The following is a 21,355-nucleotide window of genomic DNA, read 5'->3' as shown; positions in this document are numbered from 1 at the left end:
GCGCTTTGCGCTGCCACGAAAACTGCGCTTAGAATTAGCGCACTCACGAAAATTGGAAAAGGCGTAGATATTAAAAATCAAAATAATGAGATTGTAAATCATAATTATGAAATACTAATCTAATAATTTTTACTTTTTATCACAAAATTACAACTTAGTGTCTCATAATTCTGACTTTATATCTCAAAATTCACGTAAGCTCGATTTCGTGTGTACAGTAACTGCATTTCCAAATGTGTCAGACTGCAATCTAAAGGCCGAAACATACTCTGCGCAAGTACGTGAACGCAGATGCGAGCGCTTGGCCATGGCATTGCCAACGCATGGTCCAGTTAAACATGCTTAACGTGTGTTCTTACGTTTTCGTGGCAGGAACAAACCTCAGTACTCAGATGATAGTGTTACTTATTTTTAAAAATGCTGTACTTTACTGACTCACTGTAGAAGTGGACAGTTCACACAAATCTTGCTATAGCGCCCCTTGTGGCAACGTTGTGCTAGGAAGAAACATACTCTATGCAAGTATGTGAATGCAGACACATCTTCCTACGCAAGCTCTATTTCATGCATCAGTGCCTTCTGAAATGTGTCAGACCTAAATTCATAACCCAACTCAAGTACGCATTGCATTCTCAGCGTTGCCGCAAGGGGCGCTATAGCGAGATTAGTGTGAACTGTCCACTTCTAAGGTGAGTTTTCTCTTTTAAACTAACTATTGTCATGGCGGAGCAACAGTTTGAAGAGAATATTGCTGAGCAAGTACGTTATAGTCAATTTATTTATAGCAACATACCTGAATAATTACACATCCATTTAATGGCAAGGCAAGTTTATTTATATAGCACATTTTTATAGATACAACTTTACATAGATACAAGACACATAAAATCTATTTTAAAATCAGTCAAGAACAAGAAATAAAAAATAAGAATAAATATAGCTGCAAGCACATGGCCAAGAACCAAAATGGCAAACATTAACCACAAACCAAAGATCACATATGACATAAAGCACAAACACATCACCTCAGGATGGATTTGAACCTACAACTTCTTGTTTAACAGGTCACTGCACAGTCCACTGGACCACAACATTGATGGTCACCAAAGGGACATACCAAGCATAGAGCAATCACAGCCAATCATCATAATCAGCATGATCAACTCCATATTCATGTAACTTAACAACAAAATGAAAATGAAAATTTGACTGGAGAAAAGCCCAGCAAACATTTAAAAGCATGACCAATGAATGACCACATTTAAAATGCAAAGATCTCCGTAACAACAGAAATTTTAACTGTATGATTTGTCAAGGTGGGGATTCAAACACACAACACTTAAAACTATAAATCTGTGCTTTAACACACTGAGCCACTCAGATGACATGTCAGGCTGATGGCAAAGAGATACTGCAAGGTTAGAGTCAGCACATAAGTGTGGATTCCCTTTTGAACTATAGGTGGTGCTGTCTCAAAATTGACCAGATATCCTCAGGACATGATGTTTATCATGCATAAAAATAAATATCTTTTTTTTTTTTTTTTTTTTAAATCTGATAATTCTTTTAAAAGATATATCACTTTTTCATAAAATTCAATGTGGCAGAGGGACAGTATGGCTGACATGAAAAAAATCAGCATAACCTAAGGAATCATAAGACACCAACCCCATGATTTTAGGCCATACGGTTCATAAGTTACAGGCAACAAATAGCCATTTTATAAAAGATATATCACTTTTTGCCACTCAGTGGACAAGTCACTCAGTTGACATGTCCACTGAGTGGCAAAAAGACATCCTGAGGTTAGAGTCAGCGCAGAAGTGTAGGTTATCTTTTGAACTATAAGTAGCAATATCTCTAAACTGCTTATGTATCATCAGGATATGATGTTGATGATGCATACCAATTTTCTTTGAAATCCGACAATGTACTTAAAGATATATAATTTTTACTAAATGTCAATATGGTGGAGAGGCAGTATGGCCAATAGACACCAACCCCATGATTTTAGGACATACGGTTCAAAAGTTACTGGCAAAAAAAAGCAATTTTTCACATTTCTTTGACCCATAGGTGGTGCTGTCACGAAACTCTGAATGTGCCCTCAAACCATGGTTCTCATGAGGCATACCAAGCTTCGTTTTGATAGGACAAACCATTGCCAAGATACAGCTTCACATCTTTTTACATCGGCCTTGTTAAGTTTGCGCTGCTGTAACTTTTAAACAAAGACGAAAATCTAAATTCTTTACTATCATTTCTGTGTGGCTCGGTCTGGAGATTATTTTGAGCCATTGTTTGGACAAATCGGACAAAGTTTGAAGGATGTGAAACTTTTAAACTGTAAAATTAATTATCCAAGATGGCAGCTACTGTAATGGGTGGAGTTATAATGTATGGGGGTTCATTTGAAACATTAAGTGGAGAGTAATCAGACAAAAAATAATTTTGTTTCTAGGAAAAACGATTCAAAAGATATGCGTTAAAGAAAAGTTAATTTTTGAAATGGCGGTGGCGGCAATGGAGTTTGTTCTAGAGGTCCCAAATTTGCTATGGGGACTGTTCATGACCACCCCTATCAGTATGCCAAATTACATAATTTTCCTAGGAACGGTACTATGGGCTGCCATAGACTCCCTTTGGGGAGGAATAATAATAATAATAATACTAACGGATTACAATAGGGACTACGCACCTTTAGTGCTTGGCCCCTAAAAAGTAATAAAATAAATATTTTGTTTGAAGATAACTCTATCGCCCACTTGAGTACTGAGGTTTGTTCCCGCTATGGTAACACAGGAACGCACGTTAAGCATGTTCAACTGGACTGCGCCTTGGCAATACGATGGACAGGTGCTCGCATCTGTGTTCACGTACTTGCATAGAGAATGTTTTGGCCTTTAAATTGCAGTCTGACACATTTGGAAATGCAATTACTGTACACACGAAATCGAGCTTATGTAGCTAGAAGCTTCTGCCTTTACGTACTTGCAAGAGTATGTTTCGGCCTTAATAATTATGACTTTTTAATATAAATAAATATGAATAAATGTGACTAAATATCTCATAATAATGACTTACCAAAGCACAATGTTTTGTAATGTAGCTTAACCCTTTAATGCATAGCTTGGGTCTTTAGTGACCCGGGACCTCCTTCCACCCCCTGTACCTCATCCATTTTTTTAGGTGTTAGGCCAACACCTCTTTAGTATTTCTCAAACTTTGTCTTCTGAATAGTGTATAAAATATAAAAAATAAACAAATAAAAATTGCAAAAAATATTTTTATAACTGGCAAAAGTGTATATGGTCACTAAAGACCTGAGATATGTGTTTTGTTTTTGTTTTTTTTTGCACTTCCATAAAATATATTGTTATGATTTTTACATATCTATATAAGCTTACTATGAAAGGATATCTATTTATTTGTTTATTACAAGACAAATGAGTATTATATTCATAAAAATGACTACTATATCGCATTGATTTTCTGTGTGACAATGGAGAATACACAGTGTACATGCTATTTCTTACTCAAGGTGGCGCTGAAGTGTCAGTGACTGACTTGATTTACATTTGACACTGCTAGTTGACGAAGAAGCAAAGTGGAAGTAAACTATAGTGAGTGCAATGCATATATAGTATGATTTGGCTATTATCATTTGTGTGTCCTATTGAAATTATGTAAGTTGTGTGTCTATTTATACACAAAAAGTGCCTGAAAATGATGTATGTGTATCTTATGTGTTATGTGTAACTCAATATGTGTGTTGACAGCCAGTTGTGTCTCATGAAATTTCAGTGTGAAGTAATGAGTCCTGTTCTAGATTTGTTGCATCATCTCTTTGATATATGAAAAATAAAATATCAAAATATTACAAAATAAAATAATATTTTAACACACAAGACCATTTAAGTGAACTGCTAAAAAGTTTATAGTTGACAAAAAAAAAATATTACAAACATATTAGAAATGGTTAATCTTAACCTGAGATCTTGATGTTGAATGACCAAGTTCATGTCCATATTATTTGTCAACTACGCATGAAAGTAGCCATGCTTGACGGTGAATGTACGTTTAAACCTTTGGGTTGCTTGTGAGCTCTCTTTGAACATTCTTAGAGTTGGCTGCATATAATAGAAGTCTATCAACATTGTAGTCATCATTTGCCGCAGATTTGTCCCTCCTCCAGCGATCAGGGGGATGCGGAAGCGCGAACCGGAAGTGTGCCTAGAGTCGTTACATTAGGAGAAAAAGTTCATGCGGGCAGATCAGATTCACTCGAGAGCAGCACTACGAGAGCAGGCTAGTGTTAAAAGAATGGTGCTTAACACCAAGACAGCGCCATAACGCGATATAAATTTAAAAAAAATAACAATCTTTAAAGTGGGGAATTAATCCAAAACAGTAGTGATTGTAATTAGACGTGGTGTTTGCATTAGAAAATCTGTTTAGTGTTGCTGGCATCTGCACCTCTCTTGGAACACCGAGCAGTAAGTGTCTTTATTTCCCCTTTTCTATACACCAATAAAGCAGCGGCTGGTCACACAGCAGCAGAGATGCTATCAGTACTTTATGCGTACACGCTGGTTTGTTGAAATGTATAGGCTTAGTTGTATTGAAACAATATTCTTGTATATCATCATTATGGTTTTATGGCTGGCAAAGGATCTGATCACGTTTTATGACAGCTTTTGGAACATATTCCTTCATCAGTGAAGAATTTATTTAGTATATAGTTTTGTGGTGCATTAACTGTATATCATACCGCATTAACATGTCTAATGTAAACCATATGGAAACAAATGTGCATCCTCCACATTTAGATTCAGGGTGGGAGTTTGCTTTAAACCATCAAGAGGGATCAGATTCACATAGAGCTTTATCTCTGGGTTTCCAGTCAGATATCCATATAAGGTGAAAGCAACTTTCACCTTTTTTGTCCTGGAGTTTGCATTTTTATATTCAAACTCCAGGACCAGCTTTACAAATATATATATATATATATATATATATATATATATATATATATATATATATATATTATTAAAAATATATAATATATATAAATTCACCATGTCTGAAGAATGAGGCCGAAATGACATGTCATGTCTTGTCATTGTGTAAGGCAAGAATATTATAATGATAAATGCAGGATTTCTCTGAGTGGAGTCCCTAAAGATGACAATGGGGTTTGCTGGTCTTTAGGCAATGCCAGAGTGTTTTGAATTGATCAGTTCAATAAGAATATAGTCCCTGTCTTGATACACTTTGGACTGGAATGAGAGATTGCATCATTTAACTTTATTAACTGATCATGTTGTAAAAACTATGGCTTAGCTCTGTATGAAATATGCATATTCAGTTAAACACAACTTTGTTTTTAATGTAAAATGAGGCCCTGCTCGTGTTTACATTTTTAATAATTTTTTTAAACATAGTTCCGGCTCTAAATTCTGTGACAACACATCAGTTGAAACACATCATTGAAACTCTATGAAGTAATGACCCGTACTATGACCCCCTTCACCCCATGTGACGTAATTTTGCATGCTGTCGCTTACCTGATCCCTGTGACATTCTGGGAATGTTGTGGTTATTATAAGACAATAAAACATAAAACAAACATTCCTAGAGTGTTAGGAGTTGGTCCTCCAAAACATACACTAACATTATGGGAACATTCTGTTTGAAGCATGTCCCATACAGGTCATAGATGTGTCTTTTGTTTCTCACCACAGTCACCCAAAAAAAATTGTATCCCGCTGCTTGTTGAGTTGTCACTGTTCCAAATACCAACAGAGTGGCTTTGTATGTTTTGTTCTTACGTTGGATCCAGGAAAGGAAATTACTCACATTTTAGTCATTGTAACCAGGTATTGTGATCGTTATTGTTGTATGATCAATGATGTCATAAGTGACAACACCTTTTAAAACAGACTGCATATAGTAATGTCTGGCAGTGGTAAGCCGACAGCTCACCTTTTGTCATTGCATAAGTACACATACCTCTGTTATGTGAGAAGAGCTGTTTCTTTCAACACGGTTTAATTTACTTAAAACTACAACTGATCTTAAATAAGATCAACACTACACTATATTCACACTCATACAACAGTCTTAGTATAGTTATAACTTCTTATCTACATTCAGTGTTAATAACAGCTACCCTGAGATGTGTTTGAGCTGAGAAACAATCATCAGTGGAGGAAGCCAGAAAACTTGCAGTGCAGAAAAAAAATGTCAGTTTACAGCCATAGGAAGCCAGAGATGAATTATGACGCATTTTTATTGGTTTATGGGTGATCTGTTTGACTTTTGGCCATCGGCAGTCTATGCTGTCATCACATTGATACTTTTCTTACTGCAATTTTCAAGATGTCCCATTCCTTTTTGTCTGTTGAAGGATGAATTTTGACAAATTAGCATGGCTCATGCACTTCAGCTAGTTCCCCATTCAGGATAACATGTACAGGCCACAGTCTCATTGAAGGCTGCACAAGGAGGCCTCGTGGAGCCAGAGGCAAATTTAGATCATTGACCACATTTACATGCACTTAAGAAAACGGTTCATTCCAGGGTATTTGCAGAAAGCAGCATCTGAAATATCATGTAAACTAGAACACTGTTTTCTCTATGCTGCTTAAGGTATTAAAAGAAGCAGTTTAACATACCCAGGTTTCTCTTGAAGAATGCGGCTTAATGTGGCCATGTAAACACATACGCTGCATTCTTACAAGTTTTGAGGAGTGTGCATGTCCGTGAACAGACCGGATAACAAATGTCATAGGATGGAGCCAAACAAGTCAAAACAGCGGAAATAATTCAACATTTCTGGTAGTACAGTGGTAAAAGCACATACTCTGTAAACTATACCCATTTATACACACCAAATGTAAAATGCAGACTGTCCCATATGTTCGTGTATATGCGCTTGTACATTGGGGGAAATCCCAGAGTTTGAAGGAAGAGGAAAACCCCTCTATTGAAGCGCAATTCCAACGCAGGTCACGATAGAAAGTTAAGAAAACAAACACAGCAACAACTCTGGAATATCTGGAAATAAATCGAAGCAACAGAAAAGAAAATAACGAAGTGTTCCTCAGATGCCATGTTTGTTATTTACACAAGCGTCGTGGGGAAATTACGTTGCTGTGGAGAAAGCTGCTTACTAACCGAGCTGCATTTACACGGGAGTAAAGAGTACGCTGTTTATACAATACATGTAAATGGGAATGCCACTTCCTCGAAATAAGCCGCTATCTGGTGTCCATCTAAATGTAGTCAGTGTTCAGGATCCCTCAAATTAACTGCTTCTCCTTTCCATAGGGGAAAAAAAGAGTCCGACTCCTTATATCTCATACTCATTCTGATCAAATGACGAAGTGCAGGTGCATGAGTAAGGCCTTGGAAATCTTTATATTGCAGCTGTTTCTCTTTTCATGGCACACACACACGCACTTTTACAGTAAGAAGGTGTTAGTTTGGTCAGACCTAATTCTTTGCTGAAGCTGTTCTTCAGAAAATCTGCTCCAAATGCACATTCTAATTAAAGGAATAGTTAACCCCAAAAATGAAAATTCATCATCTACCCACCCTGATGTCGTGCCAAACATGTATGACTTTCTTAGAACAACTTACATTTCTGTCTGCTCTTTAAAAAGGTATTGTATGGCTTCAGAAGACTTTGAATATAGGGCACAAGTCAGATGGACCATTTTTATGATACTTTAATGGTGCTTTTGAATAATTTAAGTTTGAAAGCTCCAGTGCCGTGGAATAATTGCATGGAAAGAGCAACCACTACATTCTTCATGACTTTTCCATTTGTATTCAATGGCAGAAAGACGTTCGGTTATGGAACACGTGAGGATAGGTAATGATCACAGATTTGTTTTGAGGGAGTGAACTACACTGTAAAATGTAATAAGTTGGCTTTACTTAAAATAAAAAATAAATTAAAATAGTGCCTTAAAAAATCAAGTAAATATACTTATTTGGCTCAAGTAAAGTGGACTATTCCTAGTTCCAAATATGTACATTTCCTGCCAAATAAGTACAACCCTAATTCAAAAAAAGTTGGGACATTATGAAAAATGCTAATAAAAACAAAAAGGAGTGATTTGTAAATTATATTCATGCTTGGCTATATTGAAAGCACAACAACTAAACATTATATGATGTTTTACCTTGTGAATTTCATTGTTTTTTTGTTTTGTTTTTTTTTGTGAAAATGTACAGTAATTTCAAATCAGATGATTGCAACACGCTCCAAAAAAATTGGGACAGTCAAGTGTTTACCACTGTGAAACATCACCATTTCTTCTAAAAACACTTATTAACCATTTGGGAACTGAAGACACAAGTTTGTTAAGTTTAGAATGTGGAATTTTCCCCCATTCATCCATTATGCAGGTTTTCAGCTGCACAATTGTACAGGGTCTTCGTTGCTGGATGGTGTGCTTCATAATGTGCCACACATTCTCAATTGGAGACAGGTCAGGATTGCAGACAGGCCAATCTAGCACCCACACTCTCTGCTTATTCAGCCAGTATGTGGTTTGAAGTTGTCCTGCTGAAAATTCCTGGACGTGCATGGAAAAGATGGTGCTGGAAAATTTGTACATATGTCTACATTAACGGCGCCCTCACAGATGTGCGAGTTCCTCATGCCGTGGACACTGGCACAACCCTGGCCTATACAGACACTGGCTTTTGGACCTGACGCTAATAACAGCTTGGATGGTCCTTTTCCTCTTTGGCCCAGAGAACACGACGGCTGTGTTTTTCAAAAACGTTTTGAAATGTGGACTCTTCAGACCAAAAAACACTGTTCCACTGTTCTACTTTCCATCTAAGATGAGACCGAGCCCAGAGAAGTCGGCGACGCTTCTGGACAGTGTTGATGTAGGGCTTCTGCTTTGCATAGTAAAGTATTAACTTGAAACTGTGGATGCAGCGGTGAGTGGTGTTGACTAACAAAGGTTTACTAAAGTAATCCCAAGCCCATGTACATGATATCCATTACAGATGAATGATGTTTTTTAAGACAGTGATGTCTGAGAGATCACACGCATTCAGAAGTGGTTTTTGTCTTGCCCTTTACACACCGAGATTTGACCAGATTCCTTGAATCTTTTAACTATATTGTGCACTGTAGAGGGTAAAATGCCCAAAATCCTTCCAATTTGTTTTTGGGGAACATTGTTCTCAAAGTGCTGGATTATTTGCTGAAGCATCTGTTTCGTCTCGAATGATCCTTGCTCTTGAAGGACTAGGCTGTTTTTGGAGGCTCCTTAAATACTATGACACGATTGCCTCACCTGTTTAATATCTCCTGTTTCACATCGCCTTGTTATTTTAACTTGTTAAATTGTTATTAGTCTTAAATTGCCCATCTCAACTTTGTTGGAGCGTGTTGCAATCATCTGATTTGAAATTACTGTACATAAAATAAATAAATAAAAAAAATTAATTCACAAGGTAAAACATATATTGTGTAGTTGTAGTGTTTTCAATTTAGCAAAGGGTGAATATAATTTACAGATCAGTCCTTTTTGTTTTTATTAGCATTTTTCATACTGTCCCAACTTTTTAGGAATTGGGGTTGTACATTTTAAGGCAGTCGGTTTACATGCTTTTTTTTTTAAGTAAGGTTAACTAATTCGATTTTACAGTGTATTTCTTTAAAATAGTGGATAATGAAAGTCACAGACCATGAACATGAGTATTTCCTGGGTATGTGTTTAGACTGGTTTGGATTGCATTGTGTCACAGTAAGACTTAAGTTGTTTTGCATGGGAAGGCTCTCCTTTCACTACTGTATTGTCTTCCTTATTCACATTATCATAGAATCCAGCAATGTACTCAAAATAGCTCTGGCTGAACAGAGAGACCTGATACAGCAGCTTAACTGGCAGCTGGTGGCCTCACTAAGGAGGGAACATCCTGCATAGCTTTCAGTTAGAAATAAAGGAAACCACTGACCAGAATTAATTTCCCCCTAACACACATTGATGGCCAAAGAAGGGTGGATAGGTGGTTGTACAAGCACCAAAACTAATAGGAAATGTGACCAACTTGTAGGTCTTTTGTTCTCTTTGGTGCACTTGGCTAAAAGGAACCCAGAATTAGGGATATGGTCATCCTTTCCATTTTGTGGCAAGGGCCATACCAACATGTTCTCTGCTGAAGATCAGTCAGTGGAAACAGCCAACATGATCACACAGGAAGTTAGCATGTTGTTTCCAAGAGTTCCAGCAACACTTATCGCTTTGGCTACTGGGGGCAGTGTTTCGATAATTTAGCAGACCTATTTTAGCTAAAGAAAAGTCAACCTACTGTTTCCGATTTCACTGTGAGATCAGTCTGAAACAGCTTACACGGAACATTGCATGCAAGTTCAGTATAAGTTCTCGCAAGCTTGTATTAATATGGAGACCACAAAAAGAATAAATAATCTTTTAAACTCCAGGATTTATGGCTTGTCTTGTGTCCTGTGTGAATATTTTATCAGAGCATGCACTTGTGCGTTATTAAACTCCACAGCTGATCCAGAGTAAAAAAAGTGAAGAATTTGCACTTTACATGTGACTGCCTTTCACAGCACGCTCAAAACTGGGGACTAAAAATAGTCTTAAACCCCTCTTTCACTCTCTGTTTTGGCCTTCAAAAATTGTGTGCTTCCACTTTTGGTAATACAGAATCCATTAAGAGCTTCTCTTATATGGAGATAGTTTGGTGGGCCACATCAAAGCATCTTTAGCTGTTACAGTTACATCTAAAATTAACCATGAAAGCAAAGCATAATGGATCTATATCTCCTGTCAGGTGATCAAGACATTTTAGAAATTGTGTGAACTGAATTTCTTTTGCTCATGCCATTCACCAGTGAGTTCAGACAAGGGCTGGGCAATATGACAGTGATCGCACACCAATATGCTGTTAACTACAAAAAATTTGACAATGCAAGAAAATCATGTTTATGTGAGATTTGAAATAATTGGATGATTGTCTACTTCTGACATAAAAATATAAACAGGCAAGCACACAGCACATTACAGTAGATAAGCCTGTAAGACCGGTGTTAAAGGTGTTAACATGCAACGAAATCGGTTCGGTTTATGTTTAATCTTTTTATGACGTTTAAGGTGTTTGTATGACGGCTTATTAAAGGTGCACTCAGTAATTTTGTCCTCATAAAAAAAAAAAAAGTTTTACTCCTAAAGAAATGAATTGCAGTTTTGAAACATATGTACAATCATGACCAATCACAAGAGATGAAGACTCCAATCATATCAGGAACCTAATAAAAGCTGTTTTATTCTACATTGAGAGGGTCGCCTTATGGGGGATGCCATGTTAAGATCACATGACCAGCCGAATACTATTCGCTTAATCTCAGTAACTAAATACCCTGATATTGGATACTTTAGCTCATGAATTAAATAATTCATGGCTGACTGTGAATAGTGAATTTCTACATGGACATTTGTAACTGAAAACTATTGGGTTTGAATGATGCTGCCTCCACGCAGCTAGGTGTCAGTGTAAGTCTAAAACGGCATGATCAAAAACCTACCGAGTGCACCTTTTAAAGCAGGATCTGCGTAAGAATATGCATGAAAATGGGCTCAGGGTATATACTGTGTGATAGAAATATGTAGTTGGTAGAGATTTTGCTATGCCATTTATATGGTAGATTATTTTCATCGCTGTATTTGGGAAAGACTTTACATTATTTACACATGAGGATGACAAAGTAACTTGGAGTAAAGGGAAAAAACAGAGTGGGATGTGTCCCAAACCAGGCAAAGCAATAAATGACTTGTTATTAGGGCATGTTGATATTAGATACAACAAAAAGCAGAGTTTAGTTGTTTTCGGGTAAAGTCGCAACTTGGCGCGTTAATATAGAATTCAACAGATTTGCGGACGTAGGTGTGCATATCAGCTATTTTATGTTGGCTTCAATGTCAATCAGAATGTAGAGTCGGAATTGTCCTTTTCATATTAGTTTCGTTGTTCATTGGGACTTATTCATTTGTTATGAATAACCTTATCTTTTGGTTTCCATCCATCAAGTTCCAAATTAAAACTGAAAATGAGATAAAAGATCTTTCATTTTTAAAGTATTTAATTATTTATATCGTTTATTTATGTAAACCATTTTTAATTGAATTTTGAGTAAAATAGCTACTGCAATATACCTTAACCATGATATAAAATTACTCCTACCACAAAGTATGATTGTGTTAAAAATTTGATTGGTTTACTGTTGTTTGCTCTTGTACTTCAGAGCACAGCTCAGGTTGAGGTTGATAGAATTGCAGTGGGCTGAATGAAAAGGTGTAAATTAATTTTGAGATGCATGAAACTACATGTGAATGGGATACCATACAAAGCATGTCACCCTTTCTCTCTTTTTTGGATCTTACCTTTTGTTCTTCACTGGCTATTGGCTTTAACAAACTATAACATGCTTTGACCGAATATAATGAGGTAATCAGGCTAGAATAACACACACTTTGCTCCCATTGGGAATGCTAGAAACAGAAAGATTTTCTTTCCATGATCACAAAATGCTTCTTTATATCTCCCTGGAAAGGTAACGTTGAAGGAGAGAGCTGATTGGCTTAGACAGTTTTATGTATTTAAATTGTTTACCATCATCCATAATTACTACTATCAAAAGTAGGAGTCTTTGATATGGTTCGCCGGCTGTATTATGAGAATTATAGTGGAAAAAACGTATGACTCAGTCATAGGGTCAAATGACACTTGGCTCAGCTGCAGAAGAAAGAGGAGGAGGAGGAGGAGAGTGAGGTAATGCCATCTTTTAATGGCAAACATGCTTGAAGTAAATATTTGTGCATAACTCGTGCCTTGAGTGCAGTCGTGAGGAATATCACATCCACAATGTTTCAAGCACTTCAACTGTTTTTAGCTCAAGCTCCGTTGACCATACCTAAGGCCTAAAAAAGGAAAACTTCAGTTTGGTCAGCTCACTTGAAAGCACACACATTCAAAACTGAAATTATATCCTGAAGTTGACAGTCAATCTTTATGTGTCTCTCACTGTCTGCTGTGTCCTGTTAGTACATTACCTAAAGGAATAGTTCAACCACAAATGAAAATCAGGCATTATTTACTCACCCTAATGTCGCTCTAAACACGGATGGCTTTCTTTTTCCTGTGGAACAACAAAAAGGAGAAATTTGAAGAATCTTTTTTTTTTTTTTTTTTTTTTTTTTCATATAATGAAAGAGAATAGTGTCTGTTGGGTTTGGAGAATGAGACTTTTTTTCTGGATATGAAACAAAGTCAAACGAAGCGTGGATATGAAACCAGTCAAATAGGTAACAATCTGACTGATCTCACAGTGAAACTGGAAACAATATTTTTACTTTAGCTAAAAACAGTCTGTGCTTATCAAAGTACAAAACGGTGCACTCCAGTGGCCAAAGCGGTAAGTGGAGTTGGGTGTATGGGCACGTGTGAGCTGCACAGGATGTACCCCCAAACCTAAACCTAAACATCAGTGAAGTAAAAATGTAAAGTTGGAGGGAAAAGTTCAACCTCCAAATCGGGTTTGTCACTGATTGTGCGAACGCGATTACTTCCTGGTTTTTAAACGTGAGGTTTGACCCCAGGTCTCCCACACTGCTGACGCAACGCACTTCCGGTCACATCACAAGAGAAGGTAAACACTCTTGAGCCGATGCAAAAATGTCTGATGGCATACTGTGTATAATATGTCTGATCCTAGGGTACTAGAACTCTCTTAGTTCCGGTCTGGTTGGACTATGTGCTATTCATGGCTTGTTCATGCTTGCAAAGCCAGAACTTCAGTGTTGACAAGAAAACAGCATTATGCACCATGACATATTTACTTCTGTGTAATTACAGTAAACTCCAAAGAGGAACAGAACTGCACCTGTTCAGCATCACTCAATAATGCTTTAGAACTTATTAACTTAATTTCCAGCCAGAAGTTATTGAATAACACTGCAAACATTGATCCATTTCCTGCTCAAGTTCAGGTGGTTTAAAAACTTGCAACCAGCATTAATATATTTTAGAAATATTGGAAGGTTTTTTTTTTTATTTTTTATTATTATTTGTCCTGTCACTTTATCTTGGTTTTAGTTTGACTTGTTTGTTTTAGTTCAGTTTAAATATTTTAAGTGTTTTTTGGTTTCCGTTTTGTTTTTCAGTATATTTCGATTGTATTTTTAAAAAAAAAAATTAAGTTATAGTAATTTTCAGTTGCCAATTTTTTTGCTTTAACTGATATCATTTAAATGTTTAACTGGGTTAAAATTTCTCTGGGCCAGCAATTTTTATTGTGTTCTAGTGGCATTATATTCTTGAACGAGGCAGGTCATTTTTATTTTATTTTAGGTAAAATACAATTTGGAGTAATGAAACTACACGTTTTGTAGTTTAGTTTAAGTTTTTCACATTATGTTAGTGTTTAAAGTTAACGTTTAGTTTTTGTTAACAATAATAACATGTAGGAGAGGTCTTTCAAATTTTAGCCAGATGTTTGACTGTAACATATAGGACAGCTCTCTAGAGTACCGATTCCACACGGACAAAGCAGCTCCAGACACCAAAGCAACAGATCACTGATAGAACATTACTGTAACACTGATGCATTTTTTCTTTATAGGCTCATGACTGTCATGTTTTCTTTTTCCCCACATATTGTCCATTATTTTCAGATAAAGATGGCTGACTCGAGCAGCAGTAAGCCCTTTGTGGTAACTTCCTCTGTGTCCCTCAAAGTCACCGCCCCTTCCTTCTACAACCAACCCAAAAAGTTTGCGTCGGTCGCACCTCCACGGCCCAAAGGACTGATCGCCCATTCGCAGCCCTCATCAGTTGTTAGCACAGGCGTGATTGGGCGAGTTGGAGAGATGCCCCCGCCCCCTTCAGCTGTTTGTGAGGGTAAGACAAATTCCTTTAAATCTTTTTCATTTATTAAACCATTTCCTTGAAAGTTAACTACATGTGAACTTATCAACATGTAGCCATTTTCTTTCACTGAAAGAACCTAGTTTAGATACTACTAGTAGTTTTGTTTTGCATCAGTCTAAACAGACTGGCGATGCAGTTGAGATCGGGAACTGGGGTATTATAGACCTTATCCTTTTCAACCAAAGTAACTAACCACATTATTTTTGGTTTACCATCTCAAAAGTCTGGATTGTTGCCGTTATTAATATTACATCACATGTGAGGTGCTTTTGAGAAAGTTTTCTCTACTTGTTTTTTTAGACTTGAGCTTTGTTTATTTTTGCAGTTACTGTTACATCTTGCGCAATTGTAGTAATCCTATCCTTTTAGTCTTGCATTGCAACACATGTGCTTGGCAACAGAGTGCATTTCCAAACATTACTTTTAGAGATACACAAGAGAAAACAAGAAACCACTTTCAAGCCAAGTGTTGAAAGCGTTTTGCAGGGCGTAAGCTGTTGAATCTGACTCTGAGCATTGCATTGCGTTATTTTGTATTCTAAAGCTAGATTGTCCTTCTAATTCCAATTTCGAGGGTCCCAAGAGTTGGATGTGAGAGAAGCAATGATGTATACTAATATTTGTACAGTATATACAAAAGCTATGCTTTCATGCTTTGTGTTCAGGTGAATAGGCAATGCAGAAAGGATTGTGTTTTTGTCATTGTTAATTGGTGCGAGTGTAATGAAATTCACTGCCATCGTTCATTAGACTTCCCACCCCCTCCACCTCCGCTGGATGATGCTGAGCTCCCAGCGCCCCCTCTGGAATGCCAAATCACACCCCCTGCATCTGATGTTCCTCCTGCATTCCCAGCTCCGCCCCCCGTTGCAGAAGACCTGCCCCTGCCTGCACCTCCTGAGGAGTTAACCTCCGTAACTTCTGCCCCCTTCCCGCCTCCCCCACCACCACCACCTCCTCCTCTTCCTGAGACTGGTGCAGGTGGCAACTCTCAGGTAAGCCTCCAAACATTGAATGTAAATGGCAGTTCTTCACAGGGAAAGTTAATTCTGTCATCATTTATTTACCCTTATGTTGTTCTAAACCCATAAAACTATTTTTTTCATGGAACATAGAAGAAGATATTTTGCATAATGTCCAGAATACTAGGGAAATTTTAGTTTAGTTTTTGTGTGTGTGTGCGTGTGCGTGTATAATTTCTAAAGCTCGACAGAAAAAATTAGTGCTCATTCTGCGAAAATATCTTCTTTGGGTTTGAAATGACATTAAGGTGTGAGTAAATGTTGTCAGAATTTGTACTGTTCCCTTAACTGCCCACAGATCTGAAGCCAGTTAAAATGCTTGTGCACTATACTGCCCACAGTTTCATCCCTGCACTAGCCTTTCTTAAGCCTAGACAATTCCATTCTGGCATGTTATGGCCTGATAGGCCATTTAAGATAGAGCATTTTAAAGTATTAAAGAGCACCTATTATGGTTTTTAAATGTGCCTAATTTTGTTTTAAAGGTCTCATACAATAGATTTACATGCATCCAAGGTCAAAAAACACTTTAATTTGCTCAATTTAAATTGCAGCGTTACAGTTTTTTCCCCAGTGTCAATGATCCGTTCTAAAGGATTCATTCTAAACTCCTCCTTTCAGAGAGCCTACTCTGCTCTGATTGGTCAGATGTCCCAGTCTGTTGTGATTGGTCTACCGCTTAGTGTAGTGTTTGAGGGCGGGTCAAAGCTGTTCGCGAGCAGCCACTGAAGACCAGAGGCGGGTTTGTTGTTGCCAAATGACGTAGGCTAGTACAGGAAGAAAGTCTGGAATTACTAACGACTCGTTTCAGGTGTTCAGAATCGGTTCTTTCTTTTGGGAGACAATAACTCCATTTGTCAACTTTTTTACATTCACAAACAGCTATATAACACACTACATGAAAGGTAATATTTGAAAAACCATAATAGGTGCTCTTTAAGTAATCCTAGTTTATACCTCTGTCTCTCTTTGTGGGAATAGAGAGGACATGGGAAAGTCGTATTTGAGCGGTTTGTAGCCGTAAATCTGATCTCCTTTTAGACCCAGTTATGTGTGCTGGCTGCTGACATGTCCATATAAGCCCTGACTCTATTTATGGATGTGTTATTGTGGTGTGTACAGTACGATGTACAGTAATTGGGCTAGATCGTCATTCTCACAGGGCCTCGTTCAATCAAACAGACCCACTGTATCTACTGTAAGCAATTAAACTACAGCATGAAACCATTGCACATTTTTTTTATCCTGCAACATTTTCTTCTAATTTTCAGTAAATGTAACATTTTTAATAATGTGTGATCGCTCTTGCATACTGTCAGGCAGTGGAGTTTACTGTAATAGACCTTAGTCTGGGTAGATGCCATATTTAATTTTTACATTAATGAAAATGAGACGATAAAGGAAGAATAAAAATACAGTTCAGTTTGTTGTACTAGTGTCACCAAACGGAATTACAAAATATTGACTGTTTTCAAACAGGTTTTCTGAACAAACCCCCAGTTTACCGGTGGTCGGGCAAACATAGTTCCACCCTAAATTCACGCCATTGGTTGAGCCAGTTTTTCTGTGTTGGGTGGTCATGATCCTCAAACAAAAAGTCCAATGTTTTGAGATCACCACAGATCCACAGTGTTTACACTTATCAGTAAAGCCAAGCACACACTACCCAACTTGCAGTCTGCGCTCTGCAACTCAGTCTTGTTTTCGTTGTTCTGGTGCGCACACTACACGACTGATCGCGGACTGGGTGTATCAACTACACTACCATTCGTCCCCAACTGAGGCCCTGTGTACATCTGGTATTAAGATATGTTTTGGGTGATCCTATCACAAGTGTACAAGTGAGACATATCACTGTTACACCTTGTCGTCTCTTTTGACCACTTGAGTTTGGATTTTGAGAGGAGAGTCTCTGATTTCATAAGGACATACAGTCACTGAGTACTTTATAAGGAACACTATGATCCTAATAAAGTTACCAATGTGGTCTTCTGCAGTTGTAGCCCATCCGCCTCAAGGTTTGACATGTTGTGTGTTCCGAGATGCTATTCTGCTCTCTACAATTGTACAGAGTGGTTATCTGAGTTACCGTCGTCTTTCTGTCAGTTTGAACCAGTCTGGCCATTCTCCGTTGACCCCTCTCTCAGGCGTTTCTGCTCACTGGATGTTTTTTGTTTTTGGCACCATTCTAAGTAAACTCTAGAGACGGTTGTGTGTGAAAATCCCAGGAGATCAGCAGTTACAGAAATACTCAAACCAGCCCGTCTGGCACCAACAATCATGCCACAGTCTAAATCACTGAGATCACATTTTTTATGTAATATTAACTGAAGCTCCTGACCCATATCTGCATGATTTTCACTGTTGCCACACGATTAGTTGATTAGATAATCACATGAATATGTAGGTGTAAAGGTGTTCCTAATAAAGTACTCAGTGAATCATTACGTCTGTTTTACTGAATAAAAAAATAAATTGCGAGAAGAGAAAGCGTTAAAAACGGCACACAAATTCTCTTAATTATACGCAAACATGAAGTTAGAGTTATTTTAGTGCAGTAAATGTAACTGAGCTTCTAATGTGCAAGCTTCTTATATCTGTGTTTCTTTGTTCATATTAGACACACTGAAGGATTTTGTGGACAGGCATTCATTTTTTCAATTTTTTCAAGTTTATTTCCCTTTAATTCCGCACGTTAAAAATACTGCAAAGTTTAAACTCTTGTTTAACACTGCTGTGGCATACGAGCCCGGTGTCTGAATGTGTTTGAAGTACACCAATCTCAAAACAGTTTGCACCCCTTTACAGCTATCTTTAATGTCGTCCCATTTCAAACTGATTGCTCAAAATGCATCTTAAAATTATGATAACAAAACTAATTCACAAACTCAGTTTATTTGAGATGAAAAGTCTCCAAACATGAAAAAACAGCTCATGCCCGTTTTAATCATTTTTTTCCTGCTTCCCAATACCTTGATCTCCTCTTGCTCTTTCTCTATTTTTCATTGGCTTTGGCTCATTGTCATCTCTTGCTCATCTGGACAGTGCACTTTCTCATCACAGACCAGTCGGCGAGTCAAAACATCAAAGGAGACGAGCTTGAGTCGTGTAGTGTGCACTAGGCTTAGGTCAATCTACAAATGATTTGATTGCAGTTGTCCTGAATATGAAATTTGGATAGATTTTAAAGGATAGATTAGATTAGGATTTTAAAATACTGTAGAAAAAATTACACACTTCACCTTTAAGTCAAAAAACACATCTTCAAAAATGTTCCTGTGGGCATTATATCCGAGAAAGATTTGTTAAATCTGTTAAAATCACACAACCTAAAACATTTATAGAATGTTCCAGGTTTAATTCAAGTCAAGGTCAGTGGTCAGCATTTGTGTCATAATGTTGATTATAACGAAAAGTTATTTAAAAAAAAGCAAATATTGCAATTACAGTGGCACTTACAATGGAAGTGAATGGGTCCAGTCTACACACAAAATGTTCCTGTTTTTATATATTTTTATTTTCTGTTCCATACTGTCTTTTTTTTATTGCTTCTGTCTCTATTCCACCCTTTAATTGCCTCACATTTGAATGTTCTTGCTCTCACACAACTTTTGATTTCATGACTGATTCACCCTCTCTTGTCGTCTTTCCTCTCCTAAACCACATCCTCTCACTCCACACTTATTTTGTCTCATTGCCTCTCACCCTCCTCTTCAATCTGTATTTCATTCTCTCTCTGTAGAGGCTGCTGGAGAAACAGACAAGTTTTGACAGGCAGTTGGGCTCTTTGACTGATATGTTATCAGAGATGGAGACTAGTGGACCTTTCAACCCAAAGGTAAACACAACACACAACCTTTAACCACAACATGAATCATTTGACCTTTAGGATTCAATTATTTCCCTTAATGAGCCTTAAAGTGATAGCTCACCCACAAATGACAATTCTGTCATCACTCACTCTTATGTTGTTCCAGACACATATAACTTTCATTCTTCAGTGGAAAGCAAAAAGAAAAGTTTAGCAGAATGCTCTTTCTGTATTATGAAAGCATACAGTGATCAAAGAGGCAAAAAAGCACCACATAAGTAGTCTGTATGACTCAATATTCCAAGTCTTTTAAAGCCATACAGTAGCTTTATGTATGGCTTCAGAAGACTTGAAATATAGTGCTCAACTCGAATAGACTACTTTTAAGGTATTTTAATGGTACTTTTTTTGGAGCTTTACAGCCCCTGCTTACTGTACATTTTCATTGTATGGAAAAGAGCAACGTCAACATTCTGCTAAACACCTCCATTTGAGTTCTATGAAAGGTTAGGAACCACATGAGTGTGAGTAAATGATTAAATAATTGTCATTTTTGGGTGAATAACCCTTTAACAAAGCAGTTTGTTTTTAACTTAAGTTTCCATGACAATCATATCTGAAGGATAGAAGAAGTGGTAATGTACTAAAGAACAGTAATTTTCCATGATCCTAATTTTGCAACACTCTGATGCTACAATTTAGTGATGTTGTAAGCCTGTTAAGTTCCTTTTTACCATCAGATGTGTGACACATTTCTCTGTTTATTTTTTTGTTTGTTTGGTCAGACGCGTAGCCAATTTTCACCAGCGCCAAAGCCAGTGGCACCACCACCAACTGCCCCCAAGCCCACCCTTTCCTTTCTGCCCCCTCCTGAGCTGCAGGATCGGCCTCCCCCCGCCCCCTGGTCTGAGGAGCTACGTGCCCGTACGACATTCCGACATGCCAATCCAAGCCCACCCTCTGCCCCCACCCCTGCACAGTCATTGGCTAAAGGCCCAGCTGTTGCTCCTAAAACCAGTTTTACTCCCATTCAACCGAATTCAAATTTTAAAACAGTGAGTCCCGCACCGTCTGGAGTCGCAAGAGGGTTTAATCATGCTGTTAAACCCCCTGCCCAAAGCTCATTCCCACCACCACCTCCTGCTGCTCCTCCTGCCCCTGTTGCTCCTCCAGCGAGTGTTCTCGCCCCTGCACCTGCTTTCAGTCACACTGAAACATCTCCCATTGGCAGCCAGCAAAATGTTGCTCCTCCTCCTCCAGCTGCACCTCAGCCCAAGTCATCACTGATGTCATCTTTCAACAGGCCAACAGGAAGCACTGTTCCGCCAAAGGTGGGTGTGCTTTAGATTGTAACGTGATGCATTAATATAAATTAGAAAAAGATAACACAAAGCAAAACAGTTATCAAAATAAAAACTTGATTTGCATTTCCAGAAGGCAATACTAGTGCTTGCAAGGCAGCAAATGAACAATGTTTAAGGGATAGTTCACCCAAAAATAAAAATTGTCATAATTTACTTTACCCTCATGGCATTCT

The 21,355-nt window shown here is 37.7% G+C and overlaps 1 protein-coding gene across 2 annotated transcripts in view; it reads left to right on the top strand.

Moving 5' to 3' along the window:
* Positions 1–21,355, top strand: part of zyx (zyxin) — a 29,336-nt gene that overhangs the window by 1,181 nt on the left and 6,800 nt on the right. The window contains exons 1-5 of one of the 2 annotated variants that reach the window (XM_051720432.1): positions 4,248–4,496; positions 14,730–14,955; positions 15,736–15,980; positions 19,750–19,845; positions 20,604–21,149. In XM_051720432.1, the coding sequence (XP_051576392.1) occupies positions 14,736–14,955; positions 15,736–15,980; positions 19,750–19,845; positions 20,604–21,149 (1,107 nt within the window). In that variant the 5' untranslated portion in view covers positions 4,248–4,496; positions 14,730–14,735. Of the gene's footprint in view, positions 1–4,247; positions 4,497–14,729; positions 14,956–15,735; positions 15,981–19,749; positions 19,846–20,603; positions 21,150–21,355 lie in introns of those variants that run through there. The other variant, XM_051720433.1, reaches the window with a different exon arrangement.

The sequence above is a fragment of the Myxocyprinus asiaticus genome, chromosome 16 (assembly GCF_019703515.2).
Source record: "Myxocyprinus asiaticus isolate MX2 ecotype Aquarium Trade chromosome 16, UBuf_Myxa_2, whole genome shotgun sequence".
Lineage (NCBI taxonomy): Eukaryota > Metazoa > Chordata > Actinopteri > Cypriniformes > Catostomidae > Myxocyprinus > Myxocyprinus asiaticus.
Note: the sequence above shows the minus strand (reverse complement) of the source record. Positions and strands in the feature narration are given on the sequence as shown.